Genomic DNA, 20,151 nt, shown 5'->3' with positions numbered 1-20,151 from the left:
TTGAGAAAAATTTCAAACCAGCACAGTCTGAAAACGTGTTTTAGTCTAATTCCTTGCTTCAGTTTGGTGCCATCCAATATCATTAATAACAATTAAAACTAAAGTCGCCGACGTTTCGATGTAACTAACATCATTATGAAGGTAAAATGTTGTATCGTGGTGTGAATATAAATTAGTTTGTGGAAAATAATAGACATTTGCTGCATGGTTATGTAAATAGTTTCGCGCAGATGGAGTCAGTTTGCACTTAGTAAAGTTGGCTTTAGGTCTTGAATAATTAGCGTTTCGTTGATGAGACAATCGAATTTGCTGCGGCATTTCTTCAAACTGAGAAGTTGTTAATTAGCTCGGGCTTTGATATACCGTGCGTGTTCAACATGTGCAACGAAATGCTAATTATTCAAGACCTAAAGCCAACTTTAAACGTGCAAACTTACTCCATCCGCGCGAAACTATTTACATAACCATGCAGCAAATGTCTATTATTTTCCACAAACTAATTTATATTCACACCACGATACAACATTTTACCTTGATGATGATGTTAGTTACATCGAAACGTCGGACAACTTTAATTTTAATATTTCTACTGAAGTTTTTCAGTAAACTGTTGATTATACGATAAATAACAATTCCACAAAAACTAGCACTTCTAAATTCCAATTCGATTTGGAATCAATGGGATCAAGAAGGGCCACTATGTGGAAGATGCCACTGTAAATTCCCATTTATTATCATTATTTATTATTATCATCATCATCATCATCATCATCATCATCATCATCATCGTCATCGTCATCATTATTATTATTATAATTATTATTATTATTATTATTATTATTATTATTATTATTATTATTATTATTATTTATTAAAAACCGTGGCAACTAAACTTTCCCTTAAAATCACTTGTCTGCGTTCGTAGGCTGTTATAATTAAACTGGTGTGGCACATCGTGAATTCTGAATATAAGTTGCCCATACTGCCAGTTGTTATTCCGGACTCCGTAGCATGAAGGGACTACGAGTATTGCTACTCTCCCTTGGATGGGATGCTAATCCATCGCATTGACCGCCTGCCTAGCATTTTGCTCTAACATCTTACTGGTACCAATTCACACTACTGTTCCCAGTTGTTCAAAAACGCTATTCACCGGATAAATCACTATCGGGTGGATAGCGAAGAAGGTTTTGTATGACAGTTATCCCCTGGATAGCGATTTACCCGGTGGATAGCGTTATCCACCAGATAAATCACAATCCGGTGAATACGAACAGCGAAGTAGGTTTTGTATGACAATTACCCACTGGATAGCGTTTTATTCGGTGGATATAGCGTTATCCACCAGATAAATCACTATTCCGAAGGATAGCGAAGTAGGATTTGTATGACGGTTATCCACAGGATAGCGATTTATCCGGTGGATAGCGTTATCCACCCTTTAAACAACGGGTCCCTGGGTGGAGAGAGGCACCGTGAGTGAATTTCCTCGTCTAAAAAACACAACAGTGACCCAACTCCGCACTTGAAGATTCTTAGAAAGATAATATATTTCATTGGCTCAAATCACAAATGTGAAGAAGTATATTGTTCCTGTTCTCCCTCGCGATTGGTTTTTGTTTTTTTCAGTTACAGTAATCGCACTGTAAGAGGTTTTCCCCTTTGTCACAGGGGGCCCTCATATCAGCAATGAGAATAAATAAAAAAAATCTTGCTTTCTATTGTCGCGTTTTTTGCTTTATAGCGGCCATTTTGAATTTTTAATACTCGGTCTTGCAGGTTGGATATCTGGAATCGAGAAAGGTGTGGGGTCTGGGACGGTCAGAAATATTCATTCTCGGGACGACATCCGATCACTATACGAGTGGTATATAGTGACAAGGGGTGAAAATCTCGGCTTTCATGGCAGAACCTTTCTGCCAGTTAAGGGTCACGGAAGTGGAATACCATCTTAAAACCGGAAGTAAAAATGTAACTTGCGGAAGAGACAGCAATTTATGGCCTATTATCTTCCCCAGTCGTCAAAATTAGTCTAAATATAACCCAAAAATTCAAAATCTTTTTTTAAAAAATCCTTGTATATAGTTTGCGCAAAGCTGTCAAACAACTTCGGGGGTGGCCTTGAATTAAAAGAAACGTAAAGATTAAAAAATTGAAAAAAACTAGTCCATCATGCTAGTGTTTGAAGGCATTAATTTGGTCTGTCGGTTCACCACCTCCCTGTAGCCGGATACAAAAAACAGTGTTCAAATCCAAATAAAAATTTATGTAAAAGCACACGTTCTGTAAGAATTATAGCCTGAATTTATCCATTCTCGTTGTTGTTTTGCATGGAAGGTGCTGGCAGTGTTCAGCTAATTACGCCTTTTGTTCTGAGACCTTCTGATTTGCAATTCCTGTTTCGGCTTAATGACGATAAGTTTGGGAAAAAGCTGTGTTTTCCTCGACAAGCAAATTCAAAATAACAGAATGGTAGGTATATAGATATAAAAAATATATAAATCTAGTCCGCGACCTATGTATTTCATCGGCAACGAGAACGTCGCCTAGCAAAAGGTTTCATTAGCAACCACCGTTCTACACGTGCACTTTGTTTTTAAAAACATTGCATATTTTACAAATCTTATCTAAGAACGAAATTAAATATTCAGTCGAGTAGTGTACCCCCAGCAGAATTACTACTATTTTTTAGCAGGCATCCACTAAAAGTGAGCAGCTAGAATAAATTATTTTTGGATGACGTCATAATGGAGGTGTGGCTTATGTCTAAAATGCCCGAGAATCTTTGGTGAGGTGGAATGAATTAAAATAAAATGCGCGCGGGAATTTATGCAGCATAATTTATGCCTTGACGTCACGACACGATAAGTCTACTTGATTGATAGATTGACAGAGTAGGGAACATAGTCTACTTGATTGACAGAATGAGCACTCGTTCTACTCTGGATCGAAGTGAGAGAATTTTATAAGAAGCTCCGTTTTTTAAATTACTTAAGATATATTTCCTTTAGCTTACTAGAGATTTTGAAGCTCAAATAGATCGAATAGTTATTCACGATCAAGCAGACAGAGGCTTAACTATACATTGTTCTCATACAAAGGCGGCAAACGCGCTTGAGTGACCACGGATATAAACATTGGGATTTCAGCGGAATCGAATCGCTTATTATGTACAGAACGAGTCGCGTGAAGAAATATTAAAACTAATTGGTTGCACACACGGATTGTAAGTAAAAAAAACTTTTATTTCAATAGTTCAATTAAACGAATTACAATGATTTTCAGTGATTTTAAAAGCAAACACTGCGTTTTGAGATCCGCGAAACTTAGACACTAAACACACAAATTGTAAATCAAGCAAAACTTTATTTATTTCGGTCGTTGTACACAACGCATTTCAATGATGAAATTTAATAATCGTCTTCATGTCCTTCGGAATATTTCTAAGGTGAGGTTCTGTGTAAACGCCGTGATTGTCTAGAAGGCCTCTTCGGTTTATCATCCAAATAATTTACTAAGCGAATTTGCGGGCGTTTACGCTTTTTAGGTGGGGACATTTCCACTGTGGTAGGAGGGGTCAAGATCGATGGAGGAGGGGAGGGGGGTAAGGGAGTGGAGGTTGCCATGGAAGTAATTACTTGTGGGTCTGGTGCTTGAACTGGAGTGGCTGGTACTGTCGCCAGTTTTGGACTCGGCGTTGGTACTGTTGGTAAATTCTCTGTGGTAGATATTTGTTTCTTCTCTTGGGGTTCGGCCCACTTTGTTGCCTCAGGTATAGAATTAAGCTGGTGTTTGTATGTCAGAAACCTGTTTTGTAGCTGCATATACTGCCTAGCGTTTTCGTCTTCTCGAAGGTCGTTACGGGATTGAAGGCCATCCATATTATTCCGCAAGCGTTGCATCTCCGGAATTACTGGGGCAGCCATCAGGTTTTGCTGCTTGAGATATTGCAGGAGTTCTTTAGAAATGCTGCCTTCTACTTCCCCGTTATCAAATCGTTCTTCACCGGGTAATACATTTGTTCGCAATCTGCAACTGTCTTGAGTGGTTGGCTTAAGGTCAATAAACAGATAACCAAACGGTCCCCGCACCGCTACTTCGTACTGTTTTATAAACCAAGCAGTTTCTCCAGGATACATTTGTTTTGCTAGGGTTAAAATCTGTAGCTTGTCGCGGGGATTCTTGAAAAGGACCAAGTAATGGCTGTTTAAGCTGATGCTTCTGTTACCTTTGCCTTGATGGAATAGGTTTTGCACAATGTAACGACACTCAAGTTTCGATGATGCGAACCCTTTGTGAACAGGTTCACGATCCAATTATCACTCCCAGCTTCAATCATTTGGTCATCAATGACAATCAAGTTTCGTATATTAACATCAAAGAAGGAATCTTGTTCAAGAGTTGAGGGTATACCCTTGATGAATTCAATTCCGGGTATCGTCAACAATAACTCGCGATAGGCAGGTTGCCATTGAGAATAACACCAAACAATTCTCTCTGGAGTTGGGTGCATTGTCTTGTGAGCCTGTTGCAACAAAGATTTGACCCACACCGTCTTTCCCGAACCAGTCATTCCCGCCACCATACAGGTAAACGGATGCCCCAAGTGAAACCGCTGACACTTTACTGGAGAAACCGACAAAGCTTGAAACGGAGGGAAACCGGAAGTGCTATGTTTACTGCTCATGTGTCTTTGCATGCTATCTTTCCTAGAAAAATTCATTTGACAAATAGGACAGGGCCAACTCATGCCAACTGAACGAAAGGTTTACACGAACTGACAAAATGTGTAATGTTTCACAATTATATATTACATATAAACCGCTATTCTATTGTTTAACTCCACCACCACCACCACCACAATTCTATTGTTTAACTCCACCACCACCACCACCACCACAATTCTATCGTTTAACTCCACCACCACCACAATTCTATTGTTTAACTCCACCACCACCACCACAATTCTATTGTTTAACTCCATCACCACCACAATTCTATTGTTTAACTCCACCACCACCACAATTCTATTGTTTTACTCCACCACCACCACCACCACCACCACAATTCTATTGTTTAACTCCACCACCACCACCACAATTCTATTGTTTAACTCCACCACCACCACAATTCTATTGTTTTACTCCACCACCACCACCACCACCACCACAATTCTATTGTTTAACTCCGCCACCACCACAATTCTGTTGTTTAACTCCACCACCACCACCACCACAATTCTATTGTTTAACTCCACCACCACCACCACCACCACCACAATTCTATTGTTTAATTCCACCACCACCGCCGCCACCAATAAAAGGATATATCTTACTAACATTAGTTCATTCTTTGATTATGTCTCGTGTAGTAAAGAACAATCGAGGTTTTCTTCGACTCTTAGCCGACTGTCCTTCTTATCAGCGTCACTTTCTTCTAAAGACGGCCTCGCCACAACAGATGACCGCATTAGTGCAACTTATTTATAACGTTCTCACGGAAAACATACCGATCCCTGAAGAAGATAGGCGTAAATTGATGCCATATAAGGATGCTTTAGTCAACACCGCTGAACCCAATGCTCCCTTCAAGACAAAGAAGCAAATTCTTGTACAAGAGGGTGGAGGATTTATTCAAGAATTGCTGACCCCTATTATAAGTAGTTTGGGGCTTCTTATGTTATAATAGCAAAGCCGCATCCTAAAAATTGATCATTTGTATCTTGCTTTTAACAAGTGCTTATCGATATGAAGAGAAAGGTAGACTGGGATGATGAAGAGGAGGAAAGTGGAAAAGAAGACAATATATCCTCTGATGACGAGAGTGACAGCGAAGAACCCCGTATAAAAGATGTCTTAAACAATCTCTCCAAAGCCGTTTGATAAAGATTAAGAAAATTCTAAGCGATATATTACAAAAAGAACAAGCCTATCGCGATAAAGAGGAAGAGGTTGACGACGTTAACTCGACTGACAGTAACGAAGAGGAGGAAACAGCTTCTGAGGAGGGTATTGGAGCTGAGGAATCTCAAGAAAGCGATAGCGACAGCGATGAAGAAACTGAGAATAGCGATTCTGATAGTTTAGCTTTAATTCACGCAAAAGCTCATAATCCATGTCAACACTGCGAAGGTCCGAATGTATATGATACTGCGGTCATGAAATGTCCTAAGTGTTTTTGAGAAGATAACTGTAAAATTTGTCCTATATGCGAGCACGAGATTCCGCTAGACCGAAAGCACGGAAAACACAGTTTGCGTCGATGTTATGATTGTGGAGCAATCATACACAAGAACGAAGAGACGTCGAAAATTACATACTATCCCCCTAGTAATGACGAGGACGAAGACGATTCTTAAATTTCATCATCGACTGTATTGAGCGATTAAAATAAAGTTTTGCTTGATTTACAACTGATTTGTGTGTTTAGTGTCTAAGTTTCGCGGCGCTCAAAACGCAGTGTTTACTTTTAAAATCACTGAAAAGCATTGTAATTCGTTAAATTGAACTATTGAAATAAAAGTTTTTTTTTTACTTGCAATCCGTGTGTGCAACCAATTAGTTTTAATATTTCTTCACGCGACTCGTTCTGTACAAGTCATAATAAGCGATTCGATTCCGCTGAAATCCTAATGTTTATATCCGTGGTCACTCAAGCGCGTTCGCCGCCTTTGTATGAGAACAATGTATATAGTTAAGCCTCTGTCTGCTTGATCGTGAATAACTATTCGATCTATTTGAGCTTCAAAATCTCTAGTAAGCTAAAGGAAATATATCTTAAGTAATTTAAAAAACGGAGCTTCTTATACAATTCTCTCACTTCGATCCAGAGTAGAACGAGTGCTCATTCTGTCAATCAAGTAGACTATGTTCCCTACTCTGTCAATCAATCAATCAAGTAGACTTATCGAGTCGTGACGTCAAGGCATAAATTATGCTGCATAAATTCCCGCGCGCATTTTATTTTAATTCTTTCCACCTCACCAAAGATTCCCGCGCATTTTATTTTAATTTATTTCACCTCACCAAAGATTCCCGCGCATTTTAGACATAAGCCACGCCTCCATTATGACGTCATCCAAAATTAATTTATTCTAGCTGCTCACTTTTAGTGGATGGCTGCTCAAAAATAGTAGTAATTCTGCTGGGGGTACACTACTCAGTCGATCATTCTATTTCCGAAACAAAAACCAAAAAAACTTCCGGAATTGAAAAGAACCAATCAGAACAGACAATGCCATTTACTTCCGCCTTAAAACTGTCAATCAATGAATCGAGATTTTTACTTCCGTGACCCTTATCTGGCAGTAACCTTCAACCAAATCAAAGATTTTAAAACGACGCCAGCACATGGGCATTTTGTCTGCGCATGCGCGAGATAAATCAGACTTCTAGATCGTCGGCGCCATTTTCAAAGTGTGAGCGCGCTTCGGTCTGTTCGGTGGATTTTCAGCTGGGTGATCTACGCACTTGGAAAGATTTCATGAAGAGATATGAAAGAGAATAACACGTTTACATAGTCGTCTAACACTATGGATACTCGTGGTGTTTACCGTGACTTCGGATGAGGCTATTTTGACGATCAAACTGCGTACAAAACAAGAAAAATCCCTAAAACAGTGAAGTTTCACTTTTGATTTACGAAAGTCCAAGATGTCCATAGGAGACGAAAGACACCGAAGGATAATCTCAAGATGTTGAGGTTTTATGGGCTTAAATCATAGAGTACTAAAGTGTGACGTCACGTTGCCATGACGCTGAAATTTTCTGTTCTAAACAAACGCCAGAAACAAGGTCGCGATGGTCACGAAATCTTCTTTCGAAAGGTCAAGACCCTGTAATTATCCCACAAAAGACGAAAAAGAGAGAAAAATACACGAAAGGACATCGTATTGTTTTAAAAAGAGGTTTGTGTCCATTAAGAGGGATTCAAACGGCCGAAATGGTGTATTGCTTCGCTCCAAACTCCAACCACTCGTCGGAAGGCCAGACATGCAAGTTCTTTGCATTTCCAAACGCCGTAAAACAGAAAAACAAGTACAAGCGATGGATCCGGCTATTATTTAAGGTTAGAAATTATGTTTCAAATGCCTTTAATATCTCTAAAGGTCAGATGCAAAATGCGACAACTCAAACTCAAACTACAACTCGAATCGTGCGAAGAGTGCTTTAATATGGCGGCTGCGTGTACAAACACGTGCTGTATATTTCTCAGTTCTCTTATAAACGATTGCTTCGACTTTTATTTCATCTGTCAGTGAATCCTTATACCTCGTTGTCTTCTAATATTTATCAATTTTTCGTTAAACAGAGGGGAAGATAGGAAACCAAGTAAACACTCGAGGTTTTGCAGCTACCATTTTCTTGATGGCAAGAAAAACATTATGTCCCGAAGATTTACGCAAGAAACCAGGGCAAATTGTTCCCTCGACAAGGATCCTCGCCACCAAAGAAAAAGCGAAAGAGCACATAGAAAACGTGAAAATGAATGAACAACTACTCATTGAAGAGGGTGAAATCAATCAGAAAACAACACGAGATTATTCTAGAAGCTGAACTTTAGCTAGCCAACAGGAAGCTTAAAGAACTCGAGGAGAAAACCGAATATAAAACTAAACGGTTCAGAGTAGCAGAGCTCAGTGATGATGTCTTGAGAATGGAAACAGGCCTTCCAACTAAAGAAGTGTTTAACATTGTTGTGAAGCATGTACTAAGGTTTAAAGATGATATTAATTATTTTTCTGGATGGAAAGTGGAGGCAATTAATTTTGAAGATCAAATTTTTATTACTTAATGAAACTTAGACAGAACTACACAAATCTTTATCTAGCCCAATTATTTCATTGTAGTGTGTCTACAATTTCAAACATTGTCACAACCTTTATTCATGTTTTACATAGTATTTGGTTTGATGACTTATTGTCAACCATCCCTTCCCGAGACAAAAACAAGTTATCTGCACCATCATCATTCAGTTAGTTTGTTTCATGCCGGATTGTTATAGACTGCACAGTGAGTGACATAGAAGTTGCTGCACCTGGTTTGATGAGCCACCAAAATGCAACCTACTCAGCCTACAGAGGAATGAACTCTTTCAAGGTTATTATTGGTGTCGCCCCAAATGCTGAGATAACTTATGTTATCTCATCTTATTTGCGCTGACATTCTTTTGCAACTGTGCACTGCACTTGTAAATCTACAGTTTCCTTTAATCAAAGAGGGTTGCGAAGATATGGTTTTTGAATGACATTTTTTTGAACACATAACACATGATTAGTTTGACTAAATTTTAATATCATTTTAGCAATAAATAACTTGAGAATATTCCCCTTTAATGAATAAACAGCTTGTGTTTTATTACAATCTAGGTAAACATTTATTTTTATATCCAAAAATAAATTTCCAGACAGAGATAGGGGGGGGGGGGTCCAGTGGCTTATGTCATCAACATGCTTTTGCACACTCTGACACATAATGCAATGCCAGACACCCATTTGCACATAAAATCCTCTTCAATGAATATACAGCTTGTTTTTCTTACAATTCAGGTAAAAATTTACATCCATTTAAACCCAAAAATATTTCGAATGAGAGAAAGAGAGGGAGAGATGGGAGGTGGGGAGTGGGTAGGGTCCATTGGATTATGTCATACACATTCTTTTGTATCCCAGTTTCCCAAGCACTCTGACACATATTGTAATGCCGGACACCCCTTTGCACATAAATTACCCTTCAGTGACAATGAAGACAATGAATAAACAATTTATTTTCTATAATTATTACAATTTAGGTGAACTTTAATTCAGAAACTGAATGATCATGCTTCAAGGCTTTTCCCAAAATTAAAATGTACATTGTATAACCATTACAGACTGAAAGAATTCCAAGTCACATCCTTTATTCCATATATCCACATTGCACATAAGAAGTCTTGTCTTAACTTAACATTATCCACAAAGGTAAACAAAGGTAAATAATTTCTAGATATTTTTTTTTGAAAATTTACAGGACTTGCTCTATTTTTAACTTTTGCTTACAGTTACTGTGACTGTTAAAAAGTATATCACTGGGGTCTGCCCCACAGGAAAATTATATTTCAGTTTTTCAGTTGATGGTACTGGCATAATCATTGGGTGGTGCCCTTTCATCATATCAAAATCATTCAAATTCATTCTGCAAACCATTGAACTGGCTCAAGATAGCAATGTTTTGTGGAAATTTAAAGTTGGCATGAAAGGACTTTTGGTTCTTTACAATACATCCTAGAAATAAGTACAAACCTTTACAAAATGATTAAGATCAAAAACATTTTTGGAAAAAAAATAATTAAAATAAAATTGTAATAAAAGTGGAATGTTTGCTGCCCAGGAGTGATCTCTCTCTTACAACAGCTACATCCTTTGTTCATTGAGGTAAATCTAAGAAAACAAAACGTCGAAACAACATTCAGAACACCGAATTTGTTAAAAAGTTTTACGCAGAAATCACACCAAAAAAACAACAGGTCAACAGCTACTGTACAGAGAAAACACTTTCTCGTCATCTTTTGAGATTCTTAATACGGTATATTCGAATTTGTTGGCTTAAATTTGTCTTAAATAACTGTACTATTGTTTCAACCACATTAATCGACTGAAGAAAAACTATAAGCTTCAATGATCAATTTACAACGGTGCTCGATGCAATGTAGCATGAACGTAGATAAGTTTAACTCACCGTGACTTTATAGACCTTCTTTTTCATGCTTGCATGCACTTCTCCGTGTAAAACGCCTTGCTGATAAGCAAATGATTAAACATGATACGATTTATGGAGATTTTCTCCTTTTCTGATGGCCTCCTTCTCCTTGGAGAAGAAAGAAAGCGGGGATGCGATCGAGAGCGACGCCATTTTGAATGGAATGCGCGTTTGTTTAGAACAGAAAATTTCAGCGCCATGGTAACGTGACGTAACGGCTTTACTACTCTATTGGTTGTACTGTTAAAACGATCGTCAGATACACGGCCCTATTTAAGGTAGGAAATTTGGAATTTGATCTGATTTTGTCTCCACTTCAAAGTGAATTTGCATTTTCTTTCCAACGGCCCCCAAGTTTCAAATCACTCCAGACAACATTGTCTTTCCTTTCTCTTTAGAGCCGTATAGGACTCCAGGCTTTAAAAAATGTTCCAGTGTGCAAGATTTTTATCTTCTTATGAGAGCTTTTGGTGAAGTTTTATTCGGCAAATTTTAGTAGTTTTTCCAAGCCGTGCATCACAGAGGTCTTTGGGCTTGCAGCTCTACACATCTTCTGTACAAGGTATGTATTGATTTGCCTTTGCCGTGGTCGCAGTCTCGTTATGTCACACTTTGACTTTTATTTATTTTTTCCTTCGTTTTAGCGGGAATTTTGTCGTTGCATTTTTTTGTCTTCAAGTGCTCTCTTGAGTAAAAACTGGTGAAAATCTCTTTTATTTGACGGGCCCCCAAGTTCCGCAATACTGTCAAGACTTTCTTTGCTTGTTCCTCTTTCATTCTGTCTAGTTTATTTATCCAAGAAAAATGTCTGCACCTTACTTTGTGAAGCAAAACTGCAGGCCTTCGCGGTCGAAGATGGCCATTCTGTGTACGAATATGTAGATTTCGAACCGAATGGCGTAAGCTTTATTTCATTGGAAAGCCTCTGACTTGCAAACGACTAGCAATACATAGGAGCTCACTCGATTTTTATTTTTCAACGACAACGATAGTTATGCTAGGAAAATGTTTGGAGAATGCAGTCTGGTTTATAGCAGAAGGAAATGTTTTGGAAAAGTTTCAGTCAAAGATGGCCTTCGAAGCTTAATAGAGCCCTTCACAAAAAATTAAGAATTTTGTTGGAGCTTGAGCTGAAACCAATAATTCATTGCCTTATTGCAGTGTGTGAATATTTATTTTAAAATATTGTACTGTTACAAAAGAGTTGACAACAAAATACTATCACTGTTCCTTGTTTATACGTGTGAAATGTATGTGTGAAATCCTTCTCTGTTCTGTGCAGGTGATATTTTTTAAAATATAATTTTTCTTTTGATACAAAGTGAATACAAAATAAATGTATTAATTCCAGAATGAAAATTATACAACATTGGTACGTTTGCAGGAAAAAAGTAAATATTTTTAACTGTTAATAGCCTAGTCCAAGTTTACATGACTACTGTCTAATTTCTGTCACTTTTCCTCTCCAAAAACAGTGTTTTTCTTTGAAAATTAATTTTTTCAGCACGTCGTGGTCATTAAATTGCAATAAATTAATTGAGCAAATAGAAGCATACCTCCCTGGAAGAAGCCTACCAAAATGTACATATTTCTAAAACACAAAATCCTTTTATAATAGCTTTTTTGCCAATTGTATATTTACATGTAAATGCTTTTTTGCTGTTTTGCCAATACATCATTGTTTTCATTTCTAAGACCTACAATCCTAGACAAAGGTCCTGGGACACTTAACCAATTTGACGAAAAATTGACATTGTATTGACCTCCCCCTCCCCACCCCTGATTTAATGTTGGTTTCTATCCATCATACCGTGGGACAATATCTCAACATTGTTTTGGGGGGAAAGGGGGGCTCGGAAAATTAAACAATGAGTTCTTAATGCAAAGGGAATGGTCACTGAGCACTATTTAAGTGTCCCATGGATTTCTGTCTGGGATTGCAGCCATATTTGCTCTGTGCAGCTTCTTGGAAATACAGTTTTTAAGAAGGGGTGAAAGGAACTAACAATGTGTTCTCTATACTGTTTTAGGGAATGCACAGCAGGAAAAATTGTTGGGACCATTGACAGAATGGATGGCTGGGATGCCAAGTTCAAGGGCAAGCTATCATAAATGCAACTTTTTCCAGAAACTGAAGTAGATGGAAATGAGTAAATGGAATGATCATGTGTAATAAGAGAATGTTCCTCAAGAGTGTTGACCAGATCAGGATAATTTGCAACTTATGAACTTATTAACTGACTGGTAGATAATTGTCTACAGTAAAACAGGCAAGGCCATGTAATCTCCAGGTTGAATGGCAACAAATGTTCTCATATAATCACCTAAGCCTCTCCTAAGCACATGCAAAATAAAACATGTATACATTCAAAGGGTTATCCTTGTGTGTTAGCAAACCCAGTAGCACATTTTGATTAATAAATGGAACTGTTTCTGACACTACTGTTGCAGTATTACCAGTTGTATTTTCTGAGTTAAAGTGACAATCCACCACTGTCAATAACATTGTAGTGGATTGTCACCTTAACAGTCCAAATTATTGGACTATTTATGACCATTTTTTCGTCTTTTCCCTATGCTGAGAAAGAGAGCCCAGAATAGGTGGAACCACAAAGTGTAAGGCAGTGGTTATGGTTAATGCTCTTGCTTGCCACCCAAACTCTTGTAGAGCTGTCATTCTCTTCAATTTTTTTTTGCAACTCTTAATTCTTGAACTTTGAAAAAACGGAGAACTAAGAACAACCTATTAAAACATTTTAAAATACAGAAAGTAAAAACACTTAATTATACCACTGCATTTTATTTTACCTTTTATGAAGGTAAAGGAAAAAATGTGGCCTGATGGGGTGACAGATCGAGGAGTGTCTGTTAGCAGTGTTGATCCCTTCTTTAAGTTTCGGATTATTGTCTTGTGTGAGCAATGATTCTTCCAGTTGTAAGCAGAGGGATTTGAAATGTAACTTCTGTTTGAATTTTTGCATAAAATGTTTACAAAAAACTGTCATGAATTCACCTAGTATATTAGTGGGAATCATCTGAACATTCTCCATGGACCCTAGCATCTTTACTTAGAAGAACCAAACAGAAGTACTAACAGTTTGGTCTATAATATTTAAATTTAAGGAGTGTCATTGCTACCTTTTAGCCACCCTTACTTTGTCTAAATACCCGACACTTAAAAGGTTATTTTAAGCCATGGTTTAGCAACCCTATACAGGCTATAAACTAGGTCCTACTTCCCTACACTGGAAAGGCAAAGGTTACTTGTTCTCTGTGAAAGTAGTTTTCTCCAGGTAGCACTACAACCTCTAGCACTATTCAGTTCAGCTTCTTGACAAAAACACTGCCACTTTTTTAGGAAGTCGTCCTGGGGTATTCCCGTTCATGCTTACAAACATTCATTAAACTAAAGACAAAGGTATATTTAATTTCTTTACTCCATAATATGCTTACATAAATACATCATTCGTATTTGCGAGTAAATTCCTGGCAGCTTTACACATGTAAACTGCACCTATGGACGAGGTTGTACGCAGAAAAAAACTGAAAGAAGCTGAAATGTCTTTCCTGTCCGTCTATGTTTTTTAAGAACCTTCTAGATCTGCAACCCTCGTAGCAGCTTCACAGAGATCTCCTGGTCTGCAGACTTCCACACCAAAAACAAGGCTTGAATTCATCCGCGGGTTTTTGTATTTCTAAAATTACATTACTGCGACTTTTTCTACACATATCGTACGGCTCTTCTGTGATCTTTTTACATTTTTGGCGATTGAAAAGAGAAGACGAGACATGAAAGAAGTTCTTCGCGATTGCTGCACGGACCGCCATGTTTATTTTTGAGCAGGCGCGTTTCAGCGGATAACTTCATGGAATGATCATTTGCTACACATGCGCAGACAGAATGCCCCTCTGCTAACGACGCCAAAAAATCGTATACCTTCTAGACATTTGGGCAAAATAAGCCCACGGATAACAAGTTCAACCTTTCTCCTGTCTGCCAAGTAAGTATGGTAAAATTCAGACAAATAGTTGGCTGTGAATTCATGTCAGATTTGAAGGCTGTCATTTCAAGTTTCACCCCTTGTCGTAGACTAAGAGTTACGAGGGTTTCCGAAGGTTTCTCGGTTCCAGTTTCCTCGTTCCGGCTGCACGCCTATAATTCATTCGGCTACAGACCACTAACTTGCAGACCGCGTATAAAGAAACAAAGAGAAAGCAGGTAAAGTTTAATTTTTATTTATCCTCTTATCTGATGTGAGGGCTCCCTGTGCTTTGTGGCTTGAATGGGCTAAAACCTACAAATTAAATACGTTTCTCTTTCCTTTACAGCATGCATCATCGCGTGGCTCAAGAACAAAGGAAACAGATGGTTATCTTTGCGGGCAATATACGTCTACCTGTATTTTAAATTTTGTATTTAAATTTATATTTCCTGTCTTAAGGGTAAGATTAGCATCTGCTTGATTTTTGCCGTAAATTATAACTCTTTAATAAAAATAAACGTCGCTTTATCAAAAATAATACAGTGGAACTCCGTTAATACGGGCACCAAGGGGACAGGCCAAATTTTCCGTATTAACGGGGTGTCCGTATTAAGCGGGGTCTCAGAAAAAAGTCACGGATACGTGTTTCATCGACGTAAAGACTGACGAAGGCAAACGTTTTGACAGCAACAAAACGTTGTGTAATTGTAGTGTAAGTAACTGTAACAAATGTAAACTGTGAACTCTCTGACTAAAATTAATAGTTTTTACGAAAACCTTACGATCTAGTCAGACAATAAACTCAACAGTGGAATTAATTGAAAATGTCGCAGCTTAACTATATATAAAACGCATTTTAACAGCAACAGAACGTTTTCTATAACGTTTCCTTTGTAACTGAAACTCTGACCGTAACCGTTCTACTACTATACAAACTGATTTGACTTGAAGTCGCTAACTTTACTTTGCACGGAGCCTTTTAGCTTGCGACACAACCAGGCGGACTGAAGATTCGACAAAACCTTGGCAACCACGTAATTCGTCGAATCCTGTCATTACTTGACCAGGGTAAAGTTAGCAAATTATCGCAACTATGAAAATTGAAAGTGCAGAGATAAACAGTGTCCGTAAAGCGGGATTGACAATGTATGACAGTTTGTCACTCGGGACACAGAAAAGTATCCGTTGTCCGTATTAACGGGTGTCCGTATTAAGCGGGTTAATTTTAGAGAAAAAGTATGAGGTTTCCGTCGGGACCATCGAAACTGTCCGTAATACCGGGGTGTCCGTATTAAGCGGGTGTCCGTAACGCGGGGTTCCACGGTAGGACATAAAATTTGTGCGAGACTGTTAACATTTCAGGTTGTTGGGTGCTTGCATTTCTTTATTTGGCTCCCTTCTAAAGATGCTTTTTTAATATAATTCAAAGTGTTCAAAAAACACACTTTAACATTTAAAGATATCACATCAATACCGTCGGTTGTACAAAAATTATATATATAAGCGATTATAACATAACTGAGGATCTTTAAAAATAAAACAGAATTTTAATATGAATATCAAGCGTATCGATCTGAGGTTTTCCCGCTGCGTAATATTAATGATAGTAATAGCAATGAGCGCAGTGCAATTCTGTCTGTAATCATACGGGTTATTAACAAAATTGGACGATGGCGTAAGCGGTAGTCCGATTCCATTAGTATAACGTAACACACTTCGACGAAAGAGTTTAGACAAAGACAAGCCTGTTGACGATTTATCATCACTATCACAAAAACCAGCAATTTTTTGGAAACTGAAAGTTTTAGGGAATATCAAGGACTATTCCGTCACAATGAGGGATCAAATAAAGAGCGCACACATGCGCTGCACACGAACCTCGCTTTGTTATTGGACACTTTGTTTATTGCTAACCAGCTGCGCGCACTTTATTTGGTGAAAAAAAGGACCTGCTAAGAACCAATCAGATTCGAGAATTTTGTTGTAGTTATAGGCATAATTAATGCTTTAACTACTCAAGTATAGGGGCTGTTCTTTTATAAGTTATTTAACATCTTGAAAGTGTATATGAAAATGTCAATCATTAAGTAAATGATATGGAAGTCGTGATGATCTAAATTCCCTGAATCGTCAGATCACAGGTGAAAACTGGTTAAGAAGGAGCTACAGGAATAACCCAACTTGAAAATGTTAATCAATTTTCCCGTTGTTTTATAAACAAAACCAACGCGTTCAGGGCCCAGCAGTGTTTTTCCAGTGACTTTTCAGCGATTTCTCGAAAGCGGTATACTATTCAGGATACAGAAATTACGTAGGACTCAGAAAATTTCTTTCCCGGAAAACAATGGAGGATTCAACAGCAGAACCAAAAGTGGCGACAGATGAGGTAAAAATCATATCGATCAGCTTCAAAGCGGTTGTGATTATCGCTACCATTTTTGGCAACTCTCTGGTGTTTAAAGCTTTTCACAAATTTCCAAGTCTGCGAACTGCATCCAACTGTATTCTCGTGAGTTTGTCTGTAGCTGACAGCTTGACGGTGATTCCTTTCATCCTCCACATAAGCATTATCGCTTTAAAGCTCGGAGACAACATCGATCCTTCAAGCTACCAGCTTCTGTGCAAATCAAGTGCTCGTTTCAGCCTTGTACTCGTCGCCGTCATCATTCTTCATCTCGCGTTAATCAGCGTCGAACGCATCATCGCCGTTAAGTTCGCACTGAGGTACCTCACAATAGCGACTTATCGCCGAGGAGTGATCGCCTGCCTCATCGCCTGGCTGTGGGCTGTTGCTGTTACGTTGTTGTTTCCTCTGGCGCTCACAGCAGACAGCAGTGAACAAGCCTACGCAAGGCTTGGTCAAGCTTTGCATCCATGTTTTAAATTCCGGAAACAACCAGTACCACCCATGCCATCTTCAACCAAAGGTTATTTCATCTTCTTGATGATGTCGCTGCTTATCATTCCCATATTGATCATACTTTGTTCATACGGATACGTCTTCGTCGTGTCTCGTAAGCACAGAAAACAGATTTGAGAGCAAGGCAACATCCAAGGAAACTCCACCATGAAGGACGAGCTAAAAGGTGCCTACACTCTCGCCATCGTTGTTGGAGTATGTCTCCTCAGTTTCGTCCCGTTGTTGGTGGTAACGAGCTTCCGTTTCTTTGGGGCACCGAAAATCATACGCAAACCGTGGATCAAGTACGCTGTTTACGACTATGCATTGGGTATAAATGCCTGCCTTAACCCGCTTATCTACGGCTGGAGACATAAGGAACTTAAAAGTGCGTTTCGTAAACTTCTGAAGAGAGCTTAGCGAGAATTTAGCTTTGCCAGAAGGTGACTGTTTACTTAAGTTACTAAGAACAATGTAATTTCAGTTGCCAATCGAACAAAGGGGGATTTTGAATGTCTTAAGTGCCATTTTTAGACAGTAGACTTCGCGACTGAATGTTAAAGCCTAGAGTAGTTCACAAGAACAACGTAAAGTTTTAAGTTGTGTCTAAGAACAATTTCAATTGTAGATCGACTGTGCAGTCTTTGTACATTTGAGTGATTGCCCTTCAGCAGGATGTAAAATGGTTGAGCTTGCTACACCATAGCATTTTTATGCACACAAATACAACATGTTTGTGTTCAAGAAAAACCTTATTTTTTTCCGTGGTAGGTAAAATCGAATTGTAGAGAAGAGAACCGACTTTTCAGAAAAAAATACGTACAAGGGAAGTAGGAACAGTTCCACATTTTTCCTGTTCACAAAGGTTTAGTTTAGCCTTCAGTAGATTAAAATTAAAGTCTTGTATTTAAGGAATAAAGTTAAAATATAACCTCTGGCCGGCTCTTTCTAATCAATATGTTTCTTATTATGGACATGAACTAAATAACACGGATCTTGTTTTTGACAGGGGTTTTCTCGTCGAATTGTCATGCTAAATGATGTACCAGCTTGGCCACTGGCTAAAAGCTATAAAAACTAAAAAATTACACCCTATATCCAAAATTTATTACTGCTGTGAAATTAAAAGTATCCCTAAAGCTAATACAAAAAATAAGATAGTTCTTACTGAATTTTTGATATAGAAAAAACGTAAAATCTACCGTCCTAAAAATAATTTTCTATGATATTTAAATGTTTTTGGCAGGGATTAAAACAGCTGCACAACACATGGCAATGACAGAATTTTTCACGGGAGAAATTTAAACTCATCATAAATTAATGTTGCTTATATTGAGCAAATTAACGTTGGTGGTTTATCATTCCCTTTTGGAAATAACCAATTCGGCAAGTTAGTTGCCTGAGTAAAGTTGTTAGGCTAGTTGGGGTACGTCGCGAACATTAGCGTAGGCGTAAGCACAAGACATGCGATAAGATAAACAAAAGGGGACAAACGCAACCGCAATCTTTAGTTTCATAGCTGTTCCAAACGTCGCGCTATTGCTATGCCAAACTAAATTAAAGAATTAAATACGGTAGCACGACGTTTGAATCCATTCAGTAGCTATTCAGTTTGCCAGGCTGAATTTAGTTCGGCACGACTACTTAGCCGGCACGGCAGTATAGCGCGGCTTGGTTTTAAACAGCGTGCTCTTATTGTGCCGAGCTAAATTAGTGAATTATTTTAATGCATTTCAAGTTATTTGCAGCTTTACGTTGTTTTTGATATAGTTGTTGAATTTTGTGCGACTGCATTAAATTCGACGTTTGAAACCATTGCCGAGTTCGGCACGGCAGTAGCACGACGTTTGGAATAGGCCTTACTTTCAGACAGATGTTCTTTTTATCTTACTTCGTGCTTAATAAGATATATCGGCCGGATGTTTTTTTTACCATTATTTTCTGCACGGACCAGTTTAGAGTAGTCGCACAATAAGTGGCTTTTTCGCGTATCCCTTTGTGTGAACCTGAATATCTCGTTTCTGTTTCCTTTTTATTTTTCATCTTCGCTTGGCTCGAGAACAAAGAAAGCAGATGGCCATTTGCAAAGGCAAAACTAAATATGCCAAATTGCATTTTATTTTATTTTTATTTTCACATTTCCTGTGTTTAGAGTCAGATTGCCATCTGCTTGATTATTAAGGGTAAAGTCTGCGTGCGTCAGACTAAGGTGACACATACCGTCAGAGCTTATTCCAATTTTTGCAGCTTTAAAGTGTATATGACAAAGTTTTTTTTATTTGCATGATCGAATCTACGTGGATGCTGATGTGAAAATGGAAAAAGGAAATTCGAATTCTCTTTTTTTCTTTCACCCCGTTTTCGAGTTCTAAAATCGTGAAATTTCGATTCTGGTTGGGTCCAAAACCGCGCACAGTAGGGAGCTGGGTCTATAGCTATTCTGCTTTTGACGTCATGGCTGGTCTAGACCCAGCTCCCCACTGTGCGTCGTGTCGTCAAACAAGACTGCGCTCACTGATACACTCAAGAACCA

At 38.4% G+C, this 20,151-nt stretch overlaps 1 protein-coding gene and 1 pseudogene across 1 annotated transcript; both read left to right on the top strand.

Moving 5' to 3' along the window:
• The first annotated feature begins 8,314 nt into the window (after positions 1–8,314).
• LOC144629597 (uncharacterized) lies at positions 8,315–9,161 on the top strand (annotated as a pseudogene).
• A 7,902-nt stretch (positions 9,162–17,063) lies between these two features.
• LOC144629596 (adenosine receptor A1-like) lies at positions 17,064–17,756 on the top strand. Its single transcript, XM_078487836.1, has one exon. It carries the CDS (start codon positions 17,064–17,066, stop codon positions 17,754–17,756), a length of 693 nt encoding a protein of 230 aa, XP_078343962.1.
• Positions 17,757–20,151: the final 2,395 nt, after the last annotated feature.

Source organism: Oculina patagonica, chromosome 11 (genome assembly GCF_052425735.1).
Source record: "Oculina patagonica isolate OP01 chromosome 11, crgOcupat, whole genome shotgun sequence".
NCBI lineage: Eukaryota > Metazoa > Cnidaria > Anthozoa > Scleractinia > Oculinidae > Oculina > Oculina patagonica.
Note: the sequence above shows the minus strand (reverse complement) of the source record. Positions and strands in the feature narration are given on the sequence as shown.